At 55.8% G+C, this 19,449-nt stretch overlaps 1 protein-coding gene across 1 annotated transcript; it reads right to left on the reverse strand.

Moving 5' to 3' along the window:
• Positions 1–1,614: 1,614 nt before the first annotated feature.
• ISM2 (isthmin 2) lies at positions 1,615–19,188 on the reverse strand (the record flags this gene model as incomplete). The annotated part of the gene is made up of 10 exons (XM_079699194.1): positions 1,615–2,132; positions 3,408–3,491; positions 3,749–3,889; positions 5,570–5,939; positions 7,296–7,538; positions 14,682–14,753; positions 16,160–16,393; positions 16,676–17,147; positions 17,523–17,611; positions 19,081–19,188. 10 exons carry the CDS (start codon positions 19,186–19,188, stop codon positions 1,615–1,617), a joined length of 2,331 nt encoding a protein of 776 aa, XP_079555320.1.
• Positions 19,189–19,449: the final 261 nt, after the last annotated feature.

Genomic DNA, 19,449 nt, shown 5'->3' on the forward strand with positions numbered 1-19,449 from the left:
AAATGCCAGAAGTGACAGTGGAGTGTGTGGTAAGGGTACCAACTAAGATAGGGCTCTCTCATAGGTGTAGTTCTTGGGACAACTCTGCATCGGATCCCCTTGGAGCAAGTTGCTTGGGGAAGTGGGGTCACTTCCTCTGGTGTAAATGCAATTGATCTATCTGACCAAAGGACTTGGAGTGAATGTGCCCCTAAGGTCCTGCTAGCTCTTCCCTGCCTCCCAGGTAACCCTTTACGAGTTTGAGTAAAGATAACCGAGTAAAGATAACCTAACTGATGTTTAGTCTAAACTAAAATCTGCACCCTGGAGCTCTGCCTGCCCAGCAGGGTTAGGTAATCACGAACGCAGTCCAGGGGAGCTTGGCTTGGACAGTAAGCAAGGGCTCCCTACACCCTTCTGCTCTGCTGGGGCTCCAAATTCTTCATCAGACAGAATTTGAAAATAAAGTGCTTTATTGCTGAGGTTCCCAGAGAGTTTCACGGCAGCTGCCTAGGGGCTAGGACTGAAGCTCCCTACTTTTGGAGGCTTTTATGAAAAGAGACAGTTGGGATATCAGCATTTCAACCCCGCAGAAGGCAAGAAAGTGTGGTTGCAGAGGGGAGGGGGAGCTGGGGGGTGAGGGGAGGCAGGGAAGAGGCACGAGGGGTGCCGGGAGAGCGGATCACATGCACCTCTTCCCGACTCTCTCAGCGTGTTCAGCGACGTCACCTTGGGAGCCTGAAGTGGGCCACAGTGGGAACGTTTACACCACAGAAATTGCCCAAATGCTACAAATTGGGGCTGTTCCCCTGCCACCCACCCCGGGAGAGCTGATTTACCAGCCCACCCTGCACATGACCCATCCTTCTGGGCTGGTTCTGAACCCATCCCAAGCCTGGCTGCTGTGCTCATTCAGGGCGCTGTGATCTCCCAGCCCCACACATTCCTACAACCTGGACAGAACAGAGGTGAGCTGGACAAAGAAAGGGACCAGAATTCATTGATCCGTTCTGCACCTGGATCCTGCCTTGTCCTGGCTGCCACGGCCTGTCTATCCACTTACGGTCCCACTGATGGCCTTCAGCCCTAGACTAAAGTGGTGTCCAATGGAAGGCCACTTGGGGCTGAGGTTAACCCTCCCGGCAGGGGTGGGCAATCGGGCCACGTGTGACCGCTCAGCGCTAAGGAGGGCTGCTGGCCCAGGGCTGGCTGGCCGCTGGCCCGCGGGCCGGGACGACGAGACTGGCCCTCAGGGCTGGGGCTCTAAGTGACTCACCGCAGGCCCCGGGAATCAGGGTGTGTGGAGAGCCGGGCACACACCTGAGCACAGAGGGAGAGGGAGGACAACGGGCGTCCAGGCTGCGACAGCGCCTCCCAGCGGGCAAGAGGTAAGGCCGCCACAGATACGCATCTGGGGCAGCCCCGGGGGGCCTTGGGAGCTGAGCTCCCTCCTCTCACCCCGGGCCTTATACACGCTTCAACCTTCTCCCCAACCCCACACCGACACCTGGGGTGCTGACCTCCCTGCCTCAGGTTCAAAGGCAGAGGGCTCGAGGCACCAGACTGGCCTCACCGGGTCTGGGCCAGGCAGGGTGAGCGGCCCACGAGGAAAGTCCTCCAGCACAGCAGCCCTCATTAGAACTCCTTGGCCTCCTGCAACTGCGCCAGGTATTCCTCCTCGGGGGGGTTGTCCGTGCAGGCCCGGCCATTGTTCGGGGGCCGCACGGCGTGGTAGCGGCTCCAGTCCCCCTTACACAGGATCCAGGGCAGCGTGTCCACCTTGAAGTGCAGCTCGGGCGAGAAGTCGGTGCTGACGAGGTCGGGCGCGCCGGCGCCCTTGCCTCGGGTCAGCAGCCGGCTGCCCGCGTCGTAGCAGCAGTGCTGGGCGGCCAGCGTGCTGCTCTCCCCGGACAGCAGAGAGCGCAGGCAGAAGCGGGCCGTGGGCTGGTACACGTCCAGGCGCTCGCGTGGGCCGCTGGCGTCCCTCCACCGGAAGCTGCGGCCCTGGTGCTCGTCCTGCAGGCTCACGGCGCTGGACACGGCCTCCAGTGGGTACGCACACGGGCAGCTGGGCAGGTCCCGCAGCACCTGGCTCAGGTACTTGGCTAGGAAGTCACTCTTGCAGTTCAGCCACTTCTCACAGCTGTCCACATCTGCAGAGGGCAGGGGAGCATGGGAAGGGGACCGGTCAGCCCCTGGGGTGGGGGGGACTGGTCAAGGGCCAATGCACGGAGGGGGAAGGCCTAGGCCCCAGCTGGTGCAAAGCTGTGGCTTGGTAGGGCCGTAGGGGCAGGAGGGGAAGGACCCACACCAGAGCGGGGGGCAGTCTGACCTGGCCGCCGCTGTTGACAGATAAGGGCAACCACACACCACCCAGGCAAGCTGAAGCAACAGGCCATGGCTGAATGGGGGCTGGAGAAGGGGCCTACAGGCCCTCTGCGGAGCTAAGCCTTGTCCCTTTAGATGCTGGATGGCGGGAAAGATCCTGGGATCGTGGGGAATGAGCTGGGGTGTGTGGGGGCAGGGACAGCAGTTTTAGCCCCCTGGTAAGAAAATGTTTCACTGTTTTCACCACTGGCCCATTCTTGTTCTTAACTTTGCCTTTCTCAGGCTCACTCTGTCTTTCTGGGCCCCCTGTGACCCCTCTGTCTATGCTGCCCTCCCCCCTTATCCCTACCTTGGAAAATGTGGCCTCTGACCCTGGCCACCCAGAACGAACTGCTCCTCCCTCTTTGCTGCAGACCCTTGGGCCCACTTGGCAGTGCTGTACCTAAGTTGGTCGTGTGTGTCTTTCCCCCAAAGACCTGAGCTCCTTGAGGGCAGGGACTGGGCTTGGTCTTCTGGGAATCCCCTGCCCCACACAGGGCCAGGTGCACCCTCCCGGCTCAGTGAGCTTCTGCGGCGTTGAGCACAGGACCCATCTGCAAGGGGGCTGTCGGCAGCTGCCTGCCTCCTTGTGTGGTGCAAGAGACACAGATGTGGAGTGTGCTGGGGAAAGCGCGGCCCGCTCCAAGCTGCCGGAAGGAGCAGTCCTGGAGCTCTGGACCCTGACCTGTTTTTGAGGGCAACTGCTCCCCAGACAGAGCCTGCCAGGAGCCTCCAAGAGTGACCAGGGAGTGGAAGCCAGAATGTCCCCATCCTATCCTGCTGCCAGGGAGCATACGCCCCACTAGATGATCTCCAAGCTCTGGGCTCCCCTCAAGACCTTCTTCCCAGCAGGAATATCAGGCTGGGAAAGGCCAATGGGTCTGGCTAGGGGGCTTGGAAATGTTATGGTCCCCTTGCTGGGGAGGCTAACCTTCCACCTGGAAGATGTACTCTCTGCCTCAGTGGCTGGAGGCAAGATTCCTGCCCGTGCGGTGAGGCTCCACCCTCCCGAGAGAGGTTTCCCCCAAACCCCCAAGGGCAGGGCCTAGCTCCCCACTGACCTGGGCTGAGCATGTCCGTAGCATTGTGGGCCAGGGGCCGCCACCCCTCACTGGGGAAGCCCAAGGGGTCCTTGTCCTCAGCGCCTTTGGGAAGAGAGGAGGCCAGGCTGGTGGTGCCGCAGGGCACCTCTGTGCTCCCGATGGGAGCCCAGCCCTCACTAGGCTCTCGGTGCCCGTGGCATCTGGGACAGGCCTGGCACGGGGCAGGACCACCGTGTGTGTGAGCTTCCTGCCTCCCCTCTCCCAAGCCCACCCTATACGAGGCTTACACGCCCACATTCCCAGGGGACCAAGTCCAGCGTGTAAGCCGCTCTGTCTGCAGGAGCTGGGGCTCATCTCACCAGGACAGGGGGGCAGGTCGCAGGCACGGGACTCGGTGGCAGTGCAGGCGTAGCCACAGGGCCGAGTCCTCTGCTGGCTGTCGCTGCTGCAGCTCCCACTGCAGGGAGACCAGGGGCTCCATTCCTCTTGAAGCTCAGAGTCTGCGTCAAGGCAGGGAGCCAGGGGTGAGGCAGCAGAGCCCACAGGGTGCCTTGGTGTGAATTAGCAGACGGCACGAGGATACGGCCCGGGCCAGGACGCCCCTAGCGGACGGAGCATGGGCTGAATTTCAGCCCCACTCGTCTGCTCATCTGGGTACCCCTGTGCAGTGAACACCCGGGCAAGTGCAGGAAGTGTCACAACTCCCAGCCACCCACTCTGTGCCCACACAGCAACGAAGAGGTAAAGCCACCTGACCACTGCTGAGGGGACCTTGGGCAAGTCCCCCGACACCTCTGAGCTACAATTTTTATGTCAATCAAAACCAAGGGTGACAATACTTCCCTTGCAATGGGAGTATTAAAGAATGTCCCTGCTCCCCACGTCCTGGTCTGAGGGACCCAAAATGCACCACGACAGCACCCACAGGCCTTTGGCTGTGCGGGCCTGAGACCCAGGGCTCTCTGTGGAACCCCCAAAGTACTGACACACACACCCAGCTCTCTCCTCACTTCCCAGGCAGGCCTGAGCAGGCTGGTACCAAGTGTTTAAGGAAAATCAATGGAAGAAAAGCTGAAAGTCATGAAAATTCTGCCTGTTAGCTTACATGACTTTGGTGAAATGGAAGAAGCCTGCTACAAGTTAGTCTGAACCATCGATGAGACACCAGGGCTCTGGGGAGAAGTGCTATAACTGTGTGTGAAACATGTCTGTACCCAGGGAAAATTGAAACTGCAATATGCAAAAAAAAAATGCCTGTCATGGGGCAGGGGGCAGGCTTTAGGTGATATTTTCTGAATAGTCTACGTTGTTATGTTGCTTTCTAAAAAAAAAAGCAATCTAGCCAATACTTTGTTTACTATGTACTGGCACTTTAAAAGTACTAACTCACGGGCTTCCCTGGTGGCGCAGTGGTTGAGAATCTGCCTGCTAATGCAGGGGACACGGGTTCGAGCCCTGGTCTGGGAAGATCCCACATGCCGCGGAGAAACTAGGCCCGTGAGCCACAACTACTGAGCCTGCGCGTCTGGAGCCTGTGCTCCGCAACGAGAGAGGCCGCTATAGTGAAAGGCCCGCGCACCGCGATGAAGAGTGGTCCCCGCTTGCCACAACTAGAGAAAGCCCTCGCACAGAAACGAAGACACGACATAGCAAAAATAAATAAATAAATAAATAAATAAACTCCTACCCCCAACATCTTCTTAAAAAAAAAAAAAAAAGTACTAACTCACTTACTACTCTCTACACCCAATTCTACGTAGTCAGGGTTGTGCCCATGTCCATTGTAGAGAAGAATGAACTGAGGCCCAGAGAGGTTAACTTGCCCAAGGTCACTCAGCTGGGAAGCAGCAGACCCAGGGTTCAAACTCACACAGTCTGAAGGTGAGGTCAGCTGTGAGTGGTGGGATTTATAATATTTCTTAATTTGTTGGAAACAGATATGAATATATATATTATTAACAAATGTCTGTTCTGCTTAGGGGATCGCAGGGCTATTGTGAGGGTCAAATGTTTAAAAACAAACAAACAAACTTCGCAAGCTATGGGTAATGCTTGGCTGATGATGATGTCTTCACAGGCCTAAGCTCCAGGCCTCCCCAGCTGCCCCTGCCCAGGAAGCTCTCACCCCCATTTCCACTCAGGACCTCCAGGGCCAGGGATGTCAAGATGGGGGAGCTTACCGTAGCTTTCAGGCTCCCGGAAGGCCCGGTCCCCCGGGGACAACCAGCCCTGCTCCCAGCCTCCTGCGGCCCCACTGAACCCATGCTCCTGGTCATCGTCATTGTCTTCCTCATCGTTGTCCTCTTGGTCCTCACTCTCACTGTACTCTGGAGGGTAATCCTCCTCTTCCTCTTCCTCCTCTTCCCCTGGGGCTCTGCCCTTGACACTAGGCCTCCCTTCCTCGCCCTCCAGGTAGCCCCAGAATAGGGGCCAGAAGAGTTCCTTGGCAGGCAGCCAGCTGGGGGCACCCTGGGACCAGCGATTGTTAGGCTCAGCCAGCAGGTCCATCTCCACCTCAGTCTGGGGGTCCTCCACCACTTCGATGGTCACCTGCAGAGGTACAGACACACCCGGCCAATAAGGGAGGGCTCAGAGCCAGACTCCAAAGGCTGGGGAGATGACAAGCCTGGGGGCGGGGGCAGGGGGAGACGCCCAACCTTTTCTCCAAACCAGCCCATTCTTTTGGTCCACCTTCTTGGTCTCCCCGGGCACATAAGGTCACAGTCTAAGACCTGGCTGTGCATCAGAATCTGCTGGAGATTCCTGAGCCCCTGACCCCACCCCAGACACGGATTTAACTGGTGTGAGGTAGGGCCAAGCGTAGCGGTCCTAACATGTGCCAGGGTGGAGACCCACTCATTTAAGAAAAGCTGGGTTTGAATTCTGGCTCCACCAGCCCACAGGCTGCCCAACTGCTGAGGCCACTGATGGCCCTGAATCTCCATTTCCTCACTCTAGGGCCGGAAAATGAGGCCAAATGACAGCAGATCCCCACAACAGCCCTGGGGAGGGCTCTCGCCCCCTACATTGTGGACAGGAAATAAGTAACGTGAAACCATTTATGTGAAAGTGAACTTTAAAAACATCACTTTTGGCTCTTACAAAGTGATAGGAGGTCACAGAACAAAATTTGGGGAAAAGAACAAGCAAAATATAAAGAAGAAGATGGAAATCACCCATATTCCATCTCAGGTAACATTTTGGTGATTAACCTTCCAAGTTTAGATATATAGACACACACACACATACTCACACACACACTTTTAAACAACTTTAGAATGTTGTGTGTTCTATATTTTTGTGATCTATTTTCTCTTTTGGTGAAAGTGTTTTGTGAGCTATAGATGGTACACAAAATGCAGGAATTATTGTCATTAGGGGTTCGGGACTGATGGTGGAGTATGTAAACTGGAAACCCACCAACCCCTCTAGTTTTCTCTCCCATAAAGCCCCTCTGATGGGCAGGCCGCCGCCCCCCCAGCCCACCCCGTCCTTTGTCAGGAGCCTGCAGTAAGGGCTGGACCTGGGGGATGATCAGACCTTCAGCCTCTCTACTAGACCTCTCCCCATATTCCAGCAATCTCCTGCAGCTCAGAAAACAGTCTCTGCTCGTTTGGTCCTCATGACAGCCCTGCCGGGTTGGTGCTGTTTGCCCCTTGCTATGGTCTAGGAAACGGAGGCTCAGAGAGCCACAGGACTTGCTCATGGTCTGCAGCTAGAAAGGGGGGAGCACTTCCACTTCCCACTGCTCCACAGGCAGGGCGGGGGCTGTCACCTTCTCCGACCTGCACAGGACCCCTGCCCTCCAAGCAATACCGGATGGGACGCCTGACCTCAGAGCTGAGCTCTTCAGCCCAGCTTCTCTCCAGGCGTCCACTGGGCCCACGGCCTCTCTGGAGCTCTCACCTGGATATTGGGGTTTGGGGCACTCAAATCTGTGTTGGCCAACCCCGGCAGCTTCTGCAGCTCCAGCAGCAAGGGAGCGTCCTCCAGGGTCCCGGGCAAGGAGGTCTTGTCCAGGGTCAGGGCTGCTGGCTCAGTGAGAGCCCAGCGTCTGTGTCGGCGCAGCCCTGCCTGGAGGCGGGCTCTGGAGAGCAGAGGGGTCTCCTCTTCGTCTCTAGGAGAGCTGGGGTCTGGGGAGGCCGAGACCTGAGGGAGAGATGGGAGGGAGGGGTGCCTGAGGTCAGCGCCCATGTGAACCCGGAAAAGGCTGGTGGGGGGCGGGAGCAGGGGGAGATTCGGGAGCCCTGGGGGCAGACCAGGTCACAGACTCGCCTTGAGACCGTGTATCCAAACGTGTCTGCTTTAACACCTCAGAGGGTGGACTGCGTCCACAAAGCGCTCGGGCAAATGATGCCAGCATGAGGCACGAGAAGGAAGGTTCAAATCAGGTTTCTACACATGGAAGAAACACAATCCAACCTGCTCATTTCACAGATGAACAAACTGAGGCCCAGAGGGGAAGTGAGGTGTTTAAGGCAGTGGTTCCAAAGTGCAGTTTGCAGACACTTGCCTCAGAATCCCCCGGGGCCCTTGTCAGAGAACAGACACCCAGGCCCTCCCACGTGAGGGCAGGAAGGCTCAGGAGGGCCGACAGGGGCGTGGGCAGCAGGCCCAGGCCCTTCCCCTCAGCACACTCCCCTGCCACCTGGCCTTCCCAAGCCATCCGTGCGGGGGCTGTATTTCTTGGCATTCCTGACCATAGAAACCTTCCTGGGCTTCCCTGGTGGTACAGTGGTTGAGAGTCTGCCTGCCGATGCAGGGGACGCAGGTTCATGCCCCGGTCCGGGAAGATCCCACATGCCCTGGAGCGGCTGGGCCCGGCCATGGCTGCTGAGCCTGCACGTCCGGAGCACGTCCGGAGCCTGTGCTCCGCAACGGGAGAGGCCACAGCAGTGAGAGGCCCGTGTACCGCAAAAAAAAAAAAAAGAAACCTTCCTCCGCCTGCTCACCTGGGGCCCGGCCCCTTTTCCTATTCCAGGCTGTTTGTGTGGCCGTCTGTCTGCCAGTTAATTCCCTCCACCAGCCAGTGCCATGAGGTCCACACTGGGACTGTCCTTGATGCAGCTCAAATAGTAAGTGAAAGCAGATCCTGGTTGTCTCTGACTCTTGCTCTGGCCTTCCCTGCTCAGACAGTGGAGCACTGGGTCAGCACCTACCTCCAGGCTGCAGCCATTGCCCAGGTCTCTACACCAGGGCAGAAAGAGCCCTGTCCAGAGCTGCCTTGTGAGCCTCAGGGGCCAGGGGCCTGTGGACCCTGCCTCACCCAGGCCACAGCCTTGAGCCCACCTCCCGCCTCATACCTCGGGCAGTGTGGTACGGCTGAAAAACATGGGTCTGGAGAGTCAGATCAGCTTGGGTTCAAATCCCAGCTCTCCTTCTTACTTGCTCATTCAATTTGATGATTTCCCATCAACAAAATGAGAATAAGAATTCCTACCTGGAAGGATTGTCAGAATTTTATTTATCAAACACTCCACAGCATCCACTGTGTGCCAGGCACTATTCTAAACACTTAAATCACTCGTTTAATCCTCCCAACAACCCTCAGAGGTAAGGGCTAGCTGTCATCTCCATTTTGATCATGAAAACTAAGGCACAGAAAAGGCAAGTAACTTGCCTGAGGTCACACAGACATTTACTGTTAGAAGCAGGATTTGAACCAGGCAGCCAGAGCTCACACTCTTAACCATCATGCTCCAACACTGCAGGTGAGAGCACTGAGAGTCTACTTCACAAATCAGGGGCTGAATCAGTCTTGTTTCTTATGTCTCTCCCCTTTGACCCCCTCCTTCTGTGGTCCCCAGAGACCTGGCTCTAAGGCTCCTGCACTGGGACTTCCCTGGTGGTCCAGTGGTTAAGACTCCATGCTTCCACGGCAGGGAGCACGGGTTCGATCCCTGGTCAAGGAACTAAGATCCCGCATGCCATGTGGCGCAGCCAAAAAAACAAAAAACAGAACCAAAACAAACAAGGCTCCTGCACTAAACACCTGGTCCCAGGGCAGCCGTGGGCCCACCTCAACCGGGGCCCAGAGTCTCTCGATGAGTCAAAGTGTTCTGGTCGAGATAGCCAGGACGGATGAGCAGAAGATGGATAGATGAGTAATGGAACAACCCAACCCCTTCTCTGGCCAATCCTGGAGGCCTGGAGCATGCCCAGATGCCTCCTTCCTAGCAGTTCCCACCCATAATTCCACGGAAGCCCTAACTGTCCCCGCGACTTTGCTCAGCAGTTCCTCTGTCTGCAGCCTCTGGGCACAGAAACAGGCGGACTTGGGGCAGCAGCAGTCCAGGGTCTGCAGCCTTTCTAGCTGATTTAGATGCCCCAGCCTCCTGGGCACAAACACCAGGATTCATCTGCGGACATCTGGCAATGACATTTGTAGTTGTCACAGCTGGGGCGGGGAAGGGGGTGCTACTGGCATCTAGTGGGTAGAAACCAGAAATCTTACAATGCATACATAGCACAACCTCACAGCAAGGATTACCCAGCCCAGAATGTCAACAGTGCTGCAGTAAAGAAACCCTGCTCTAGGGTCAGGCTGCCTGGGTCTGAATGCCAGTGGTGACCTGGCTTCTGACCTGTGGGACCCTGGCAGGCGACATAACCTCTGTGAGCGTCCTCATCTGTAAAATGGAAATGGTGATGGGACAGAGCTGGTACCGAGCAGGGATTCAAAGTGTTCATTTCCAGCCCTCCCCACCCTGGTGCCCAATCGGACCAGACGATGAGCAGAGACCCTAGAAAGCCCTGGCTCAACATCACAGCCACACACACCACCCTTCCTCTCTTGGAGCCTCCTGCCCTGTGTGTCAGCCCCCGGGGAACTCCCCGGAGCGGAGGGGGACATCTGATCTTAGTTTGGGTTCCCTGAGAAGCTGACCCTGACACAAAGATTCAAGGGCAAGTGGTTCCTTTGGAAGGTGATCCCTGGAGACACCAGCAGGCAGTGAGGGACCAAGTCAGGGAAGGGAGGCAGCTAATAAAGAACGCTCCATGAAGCCAGTGGCCACGGTGCACAACTGGAGTGCATCCCACTGGGCGCCTCAGTTATGTCATCAGTCATCGGTTGAGGGAGGCTGGGTGGGGGAGAGGATGGGCACTCCAGGCGCTTCGGGCTGGCCGCGCACAGCTCAGAGCAGGCCCTGGTGCCAGGAAAAGCCCTCAGGCAACTGGAAGTGAGGCCTGCAGGGATGTGGGCAGAACATTCAGAGCCCTGACGTGTAAGCACTGTCTGAGCGCATCTTCCGTACCGCGCCTGGACCAGGCCCTTTACATACCTTCTGACACTTACTCCAGCTAGGGTGTAAGCTCCGTGCAGGTAGAAATGTTTGTCTGCTTTGTTCACACTGTAACGTATGCCTAGCACAATGCCTGGTATGCTACAGGCACTCAGTAAATCATTTCTGAGTAACTGAATGAATGCCAGCAATGATGAGGGGTGAGTGTGACTATCTCTGTGTTAACGATGAGGCTGTGGAGGCTCAGAGAGGGTAAGGGATTTCCATAAGGTCTCACAGGTTACACTATGGGAGCTTAGGTTCAGACTCAGCTCTGTCGGATCTCAACGCCCAGGCATCAGTGCACACGCACCTGCGCAGACAGACACTCAGGCCAATTACCCCTCAAGCGCAACCCCCTCTGCATTCAAAAAGCGCTTCGGCTTTCATCTTCTTGTCTGGCCCCTGAAGGTGGTGGTAACGAGTGCAGCCTGGAGGCCACATCACCTGGGATCAAACCCCAACTTGGACACCTACTGGCTGTATGACTGTGGGCAGGTTACTTAATCTGCCTTAGTTTCTCCCGTAAATTAGGGAAAGGGCCGGCCATCCCTGTCTCATAGGGCTGTTGAGTTAGAACGGCGCCTGACACATGCAGCGAGTGTTACCTAGAGGTGGTGATAGATAGTTCTCAGAGACAGAGCGGGCAGCACCCCTCTCACCAGCATGGTGTTGGTTCTTTATACTTTATTTGGTCTGAAGACCGCCCCCCTCCACTACTGATGCAGATCTCTGGGCGGTGTATTTCCATGACATTCTGAAGCAAATTCTGAGGCTCCGGCCTGTTTAAGAACACCTGCCCTATCCCACGGGACCACCTCCCACATCTTTTATGCTTAAATGTGGAGTTTCACACGTGTACAAATACACAGCCCCATTCTTTTGGGGATGGTGTCAGTACCCAGATAAACATGAGATATATAGATATACACCAAGATATGTCCCCACCATTCATTCTCTCTCTCTCTCTCTCTCTCTCTCTCACACACACACACACACACACACACACACACGGGCCCACACATATGCTCCCAGGCTTGGCAGGGCAGCCCTGACCCATGTGCTTCCAGTTAACATAAGAGCCCCCCCTACCCACAAACCCTTACTGCATTGCTTGAGCATTGCCTGCTAACCTGCTTCAGCTCCCCTCACAGTCCCCCCACTCTCCCTTCTCCCCTCTGCCTCCTCTCAGGGGTCAGAAACTTGTTCCGGATAATGAAATCCAGTTGCCAGGTGCAGTCCAGTATCTCTCCTCCCCGCAGCCACTGCTGAGGCCCGGGCGCATCCCTACAGAGCCCGGCTGCACACACAGTCACCATGGCTTCCCGGAGGTGCTGGAGCCCCATCATTCAAAGGCAATTGCTTCTCCAGACAGGCCAGAGGACCACCGGCAGAGGAATGGGGTTGGACATCACCCTCCTCACTGGTGTGGCGCTGTTCTAACCCAGCCCACCCTGGTCTGGGAGGGAGACCTACCTCAGAGCACACCCTCCAAGCACCAGGGCTGGCTTCATGCTGTGTGACCTGTGCACCTGTACAGCACGCTGCACTGGGTTTACTGCTCTGCTGTTGCCATCTTGAAATGCTTAGAGACCCCACATTTTCATTCTGTACTGGGCCCCATGAACTAGGAAGCCAGTGCTGTCGAGCACCCTGCAGGTACTGACCCAATGAATCCTCACAGCCACGAGGTACCAGCATCACCCTCACTTCCTAGAGGAGGCAGCCAAGGATCCGAGAGGTGAAGGAACTTGCTCAGGGTTACACAGGGGGCTGGCAGACCAGGTTTTGAGGCAGATGATCTGGCTAGAGAGTCTGTGCTCTTAACCCTTGTGTTTTGCCGGCTCCAGGCATGGGCAGCACCTTCTGGTTCATTGCTTGCCACTGTGGGGTGCGGAATGTGTCGAATGAACAAAACACTAGGACAGGATGTTCTGCTTTTCATATCCATCCTTCCCGTTGATCCTCATAACAACCAAGTGAGGTGAGAAGAGCAGGGACAATTAGGAGACTGAGATCCAGTGAGGCTGGGACTTGCCTGGGACCACTGAGCAGCCAAACCTCCAGGTCTCAGTTCCTGACCTTCCTTCTCTCCCTCAACCACCTTTCCAGTGGTTCCGACCTCTCAGAGCGAGAAGAATGGTCTGGAGGGAGAACAAAGTTCACAGTCAAGGGGCGGGAAGGTGCTCAGCTGCAGGAGGTGGCGGAGGGCAAGGCCACAGGCTCACATCACACAGACCTGGATTCCAGTTCCCCTTCTGTCAGTTGCTCACTGATTAGGCCAGAAAGACCCCAACCAAAGAAGGCCAATCTTCAGAAAAATACCTGCTTCTCGGTGCCACCCACCTGGCAGAGGAGACCTTTCAACCCACCATGCCCCTCCTGCAGTCCAGGCCCTGCTGCCAGGTAACTGGCTGGATGATGCACCAGGACTGAAGTGCTGCCTAAGTACCCCTACCATGTGCATGACACTGCCCCGGGTTGGGGAGCTCCTTTCTCTGTGTTTAGTCCTTCATCTCAGCCTGCACCCTCACAAAGTACTTCCTCCCATGGCAGCTGAATCCCTGCTGCCGCAGCATGAAATGTGCCCAGCTCTGCCCCGTGGGGGAATCCTTCCTGTGGGACAGTCCTTGAAGCCGAGGAGCTGCCCTCTATCAATTCTTCTCTCTTGCCTAGTTCTAACCTCCATTACCCTCTTGTGGCTGCAAGTCCCCAGCTCCCCTCCGACCTGCCCCAGGGTCTTACCTTGCTGGGCTAGGAGGTGGTGGGTGCCAGGGTTAGGTGCCCAGGGGCTGGAGAATCAAGCAAAGCTGGGTTTGGATCCTGGCTTAGTTATTGGACCTACTGTCAGTTTCCTTGTCCTTCAAATGAGGACAACAAGACTAGGAACACAAAATGCACTGTAGCTGTTTGGATGATGTTCTGATCCCGACTAGAATAGAAGATACCCAAAGCAGAGCTGTATCATTCTTTGCTCGTCCAGCACCCAACAAGTTGCGTGGCCCCAGCCCCTTGTAACGACAAGGCCACCCACGTGGACAGTGCTTTCTCACCCCGCATGCCACCCAACGAAATGGGTTCTCATTCCCACTCGACTGTGGCTCAGCAACAGGCCTGCCCAGAGAGAGGATGGCATAGTTTGTTCACGATAGTAATGATTTCAAGACTTCAGATGAGCAGGCTGGAGCATGACACGCAAAGGTCTCAGTGTAGCTCTGGAAAGACAGATCTGGCTCCCAATCCCAGTGAGGCTTACCATCTCTGTGCCTCGATTTTTTTTCATCTGGAAAATGGGAATGAGGCCCATGTCAGGTATTTGACAATGAAATAACATCACGTTAAGTACTTTGTAGTGAGTCTGCCAGGCCCAAGGGATGCTTACTGCCCTGCAGTCATCCTACACCTTTGGATCCAGGGGGGGTTTATGTTCTTCAGCTCCTTCACAAAGCCCTCTGGGCTGGTCAGCGATGTCTGACGCATCACCAAAGCCCTAGAATAGCAGTGTGCACTCTCTCAACATGATTCCTCAGCTCACACCTTTGATGTGTGACTGCTTTAGCACACATCATTCACACTTGGGAAACAATGTTTGAGCTGGATGGGACCATGAGATGACTTAGCCCCTCATTTCAAACGTCAGGAAATTGTCCAAGGGGAGTCACACACACATGAGTTAATAACCAGCTGGGACCAGAACCCCAGGCCTCGGGCTTCAAGCTCTGTTTTTCCTCCATGCCAGTAATTTGTTTGAAAATGTTTTTGAGGGCTCTGCCAGGCTCTATACCAGGGCTGGGGATGTGACTTTGGCGCTGAAATAACTCATCCTTTGGGCTGGTCTTGGGGGAAGATCTGGCAAACATACTAAAAATAATTACAATCAAAGGGGTAAGTAAAAAAGTATTTATGCCAATTCAGTTAATTTTATTTCCATTGTCATCTCCACTGAGGAAGTGGACTGGCCAGAGGCTGTTCAGTTCCTCTGGATTTGTCTTCAGCTGTGGCTCCCAACAACGGGCAGGAAGAGGGGATATCCCACAGGAAATAATGTCTGGCTCTGTTGGGCAGTGGGTGCTACAGGCATCTAGTGGGTAGAGGGCAGAGATGCTGCTAAACATCCTACAATGCTACGACTCACAACAAAGAAGTGTATAACCCCAAGATGATGGTAGTGTGGAGGTTGAGAACCCCTGGTCTACAGGATGTACTCTCAACAGGGGCAAAAATTAGATCTGGGAGGAGGAGGCCAAAAAATCTAAGTATTATTGCAATACAATGGTTTGTAACACTCCAAAGGGCCTTAGTGCATGAATAGAGAGCATATCTGTGGTATTAAAATTTCATGGGGGAGGCACTTAGAACAAATAGAGTCTAAAAATCTCCTTAGGAGGGAGAGCAGTCATGAAAAAAAGATGGACAAACAAGGGTCCACAGAGACACCCCCCCCCCCTAAAATGCAGGGGACGTGCTTTCTTCCCGTTGCCTCTGGAGGGCCTCAGCAGCCTGGGCACTGACAGGGCCCCAAGCTCGGGCTCTCGCTCACTTCACTGCTATCCTGCACCCGCCTCGGGCCCTGAGTGTCCTCATCTGGAAAATGAGAAGAGCCACTCCGGCCTCCCCCTAGAATTGCTCCGTGCACTGAGAGGCCAGGACCCCCTGCCACACAGGCCTGCTCCTGCGAACCCTGCAACAAGTCTGGCGGGCTTTGTCCCCATGGGGATGAGTCCGCTGTGGTCCAGGAGGGAACGGCTGGACCGTTGACCCCTGGCGACGGGAGACGCGGGTTTTGACAGACGGTGATTTCTCTTCGTGTCTAAACTACTCTTGGTCTCACTCCTCTGTCTTGGCAAAAGCCCACTCACAGCCCATCCCCACCCCCAGAAAGCGCTCCTCTACCTCTTACCGACCTCTTCTGCGTGTTCAAGTACCTAATGATATAAAGGTCCCACCCAGAAAGTTGGAGGCCCCCACTTACTACCTCACCTTCTCTCAATTCACACCCCAAAGGACCCAAATCCTTTGAAGATTTGATTGAAGAGGCTGCACCAGGGGCTCACTTGACCGCTGGAACCTCAGCAACACCCGCCCGCCACTCCGCAAAGCGCTGCGGTCCTCGAGCATCCTCCGGACTCCTCTCGGAGCGCACACCTGAACCGCATGGCTGCAGGAGAGGTTCGCTCAGGGCGAGGCAGCCGCGGGGACGCGGCGGGCGGATGGGAAAGGAAGCCGGGCGGCTGTAGGGTATCTGCGCATCTCACTCAGCACAGAAGTAACGTTTCTCCCCAGGGTGACCTGCTTCACAGCCCGGGGGTGTTTCCCGCAGGTCTGGCGCACCTGGCCACCGCCCGACGCCCGCCGACGTCCGGGCCGGTCCCGCCCCTCGCACTCGGAGGCCGCCACTCGCGTCCCGGTCCTGCTCCCCGCGCGGCCAGAGCTGGGGGCCGGGGGAGCAGGAACCCAGCGCGCCGCAGCCCGCGCCCCGCCGCTCACCTCCGCCAGCCTCACGTGGCTCCAGCCGGGGCCCCGCGGCTTCCGCAGGGGGAGCCCTCGCACCGCGGCCAGCAGCGCGGTCAGCAGCACCACGCAGAGGGGGAGCGCCGCGCGGCCGGGGAGTCGAGGCATCCTCTCCCTCCCGAGGCTGCTCCGCCCGGCGCCTTCGCGCCTCCCGGGCCGCTCCGGCGAGTCTGTTGACGCCGGGCCTCGCCTCCTCCGGGGGCGGGAGTGCTGGGACGGCGGCGCAGGCCCGGCAGCTCAGGGCTCGGGAGGGGAGCTCCGGCGGCCGCGGGGGCGCGCGGGGCGGGGGCGCGCGGCTCTCCTCTCTCTCTCTCTCTCCTGTCTCTCTCTTCTCTGTCTCTCTCTGCTCTGTCTTCTCCTCTCTTTTCTCTCTCTGTCTTCTCTCTCCTCTCTCCTCTCTTTTCTCTGTCTTCTCTCTCCTCTCTCTCTTCTCTCTCTCCTCTCTCCTCTCCTCTCTCTTCTCTCTCTCTCCCTCTCTCTCCCTGGCCCGGCGTGGGCGCCCCGGCTGCTCTCGGGTCGGCGCTCGGGATGTCCCCCGCCCTCCCCGAAGGGGTGGCCCCTCGCGCTCCCGGACAAGTCTTGGCCCAGCGGGCGGCTCCCTTTGATCTGGCCGCCTCCCCGCCCTGAGTGCCCGCCGCTGTCGCCGGCGCAGCCCCAAGCGAATTCCTGTTCGGGGAAAGTCGCAGCCCGCCTGCCGGCGCTCTCCAGTCCAGCTATGCGACTCCTGCGGGGTCCTGAGGGCGACGCCGGGGCTGACCGACCGCCAGAGCCTCGCGGGCGAGGGACGTGCCGCAGCCCAACGCGGGAGCCTTCAGCTCTTGGGCAAATGTGCACCAAGGTAGGTTGGCTTGGGGAGGAAGGCCTGGAAGTAACTCCCCCAAGGCTCTTCCAGCTCCCCTGCTGGAGGTGGAGACTCGAAAAAACACCTGCCACTCTGCACCCAATTTCCCCCGGGTGTTCAGCACTTGAAGAGCCAGGAGAGAGATGAGACTCAGATGTGAGGATAAAGTCCCAGAAGGACAGCAGCTGGCCACATTTGAAGGAGTGGTCAGCAGATCCTGCCCTGCCACTGGGTGTCACCTAGTTTCAACCTGGGTAAAACAGTGGGGCCACCCACTCCCTCCAGAGGGACACTTGTGCAGGGATCCTCCCGTGTAGGGCGTGCGGTCATGAAATAAAACCTCAGCTTATGATAATGATCAGGAACTATGAGTGGCAGTGACGATTTTCATGGCCGGGAGCTGTTAGGGACTGTGAGCTCCGTGACACAGGGCAGGTGGGGTGGGGTTTGGACAGGTAGGTGAGGAGCAGTCAGAGGCATTATTAGGAAGATGCCTACCCAGGGGCCATATGGAGGAACACAAAGGCTGCCTGGTTTCTGGGCAGGGACAGCAGATCCTTGGAGGTGCTGGGAAGGATGCCAGCAACCTGGCCATAGGGTAAAATTTGGGATCTGGGTTTAGCCTTAGAAACTCTTAGGAGACTGGGCACATTTCTGAGAAACCATTCCTATCCCTAAGCACTGCCCAGGACTCTGCAGGGACAGCAGATCCTTGGAGGTGCTGGGAAGGATGCCAGCAACCTGGCCATAGGGTAAAATTCGGGATCTGGGTTTAGCCTTAGAAACTCTTAGGAGACTGGGCACATTTCTGAGAAACCATTCCTATCCCTAAGCACTGCCCAGGACTCTGCAGTTTTTTTGGTTTTTTAATAAATTTATTTTTGGCTGCATTGGGTCTTTGTTGCTGTGTGCGGGCTTTTCTCTAGTTGCGTCGAGAGGGGGGCTACTCTTTGTTGCGGTGCGTGGGCTTCTCATTGTGGTGGCTTCTCTTGTTGTGGAGCACAGGCTCTAGGCGCATGGTCTTCAGTAGTTCTAGCATGGGGCTCCCCCTCGCCAGCTCTAGAGCGCAGGCTCAGTAGTCGTGGCGCACGGGCTTAGTTGCTCCGCGGCATGTGGAATCTTCCCGGACCAGGGCTCGAACCCGTGTCCCCTGAACTGGCGGGTGGATTCTTAACCACTGCGCCACCAGCAAAGTCCCAAATGGGTATTTATTTTTTCAATGCTTACAACTTTTCACTGGTTTTCCCCGGTGTGTAAGATAAAGTCACCCGGTGCAGCAGCCTCTACCACCTCCTGGTGAGCCCCCACTTCACCACTCTTGCGAGCATCAACCACACTCTTTCTTTCAGATCCTCCAATCCTTAGAAAAGTTTCCTCTATCACCTCTGTCTAAACCAGACACTGGTTCCAATCTTATCAGGCTCTTTACCTTTCCTTCATGGCACTTCGCAGTTTCTAACATGACATATATGGTTCATGTGCCTATTTGTTTACAAAAGTAGGAACCATAACTTTTTGTTTGTTGCTGTTATTGGTAATGCTCAGTGCAGTGCCTGGCATGGAAACAGCACTCAGTATTTATTGGTTTAATGAATAGAGGCAGATACAGCTTTCAGAGTATTTTATTGGAGCAAAACAACATATTTCATGGGATGATTCTTAAGTCATCTCAAGTAGTTCCCCTTCAGCTCTTAACAGGCACTCTCAAAATGGATACACCTCCCCCAACCCATCATTTATAGCTTGACAGTCATCCAACAACAACAGCAACGAAAAATCATCTGGGAAAAAAGGGAGACCAGGGAGGGGTGTGGGTAAGGGCGAGAGTGACATTTTAACACAATACTAAATTTTAAAAGGTTTTATTTATATTTCCCCTTCTCTTTCTCAGATTATATGAGCATTACAAGTCTGGAGAAGGGTTATCACAGCACCTCTTGCAAATTCCAGTTTACAGGAATGAAAAAATATGGGCCAACAAAATAAGATCTCGGCTCTCCATAAGCTATTTCTCTATTCTTATTTTATCTCTTTCCCCCTTCTTAATGTTAGCTACCTTTATCAAGAGAGGGATCATCAAGACTATTGGCATGCTGGCTGACATGGTGATCTCACTAGTATCCTGTGAAGAACCATCAAGGATGCTTTTTATCGTTCCAACCATTAACACCACTGAGGTCACAAGACCTACCATCAAGGGTGAAGACAAGTCACCATTCCCCCCCTAGTCAGTGATATGTCCCACACTTCCTTGGAAGGCCTGGGCCAAATGACAAAGCTTTGCACAAGAAACTCGGGAACTGTGCTGGAAAAAGCAGACACTGAGTGGGCTTAAGGCTCCTTGTGTATGGAAGGATCCACTGTCCATGCAGACAGCAACAAGGCAGGACACTTGGCACATCAGGGCACTGCTCTAATTTTTACC

This window comes from Hyperoodon ampullatus (genome assembly GCF_949752795.1).
Source record: "Hyperoodon ampullatus genome assembly, chromosome: 3".
Taxonomy (NCBI): Eukaryota; Metazoa; Chordata; class Mammalia; order Artiodactyla; family Ziphiidae; genus Hyperoodon; species Hyperoodon ampullatus.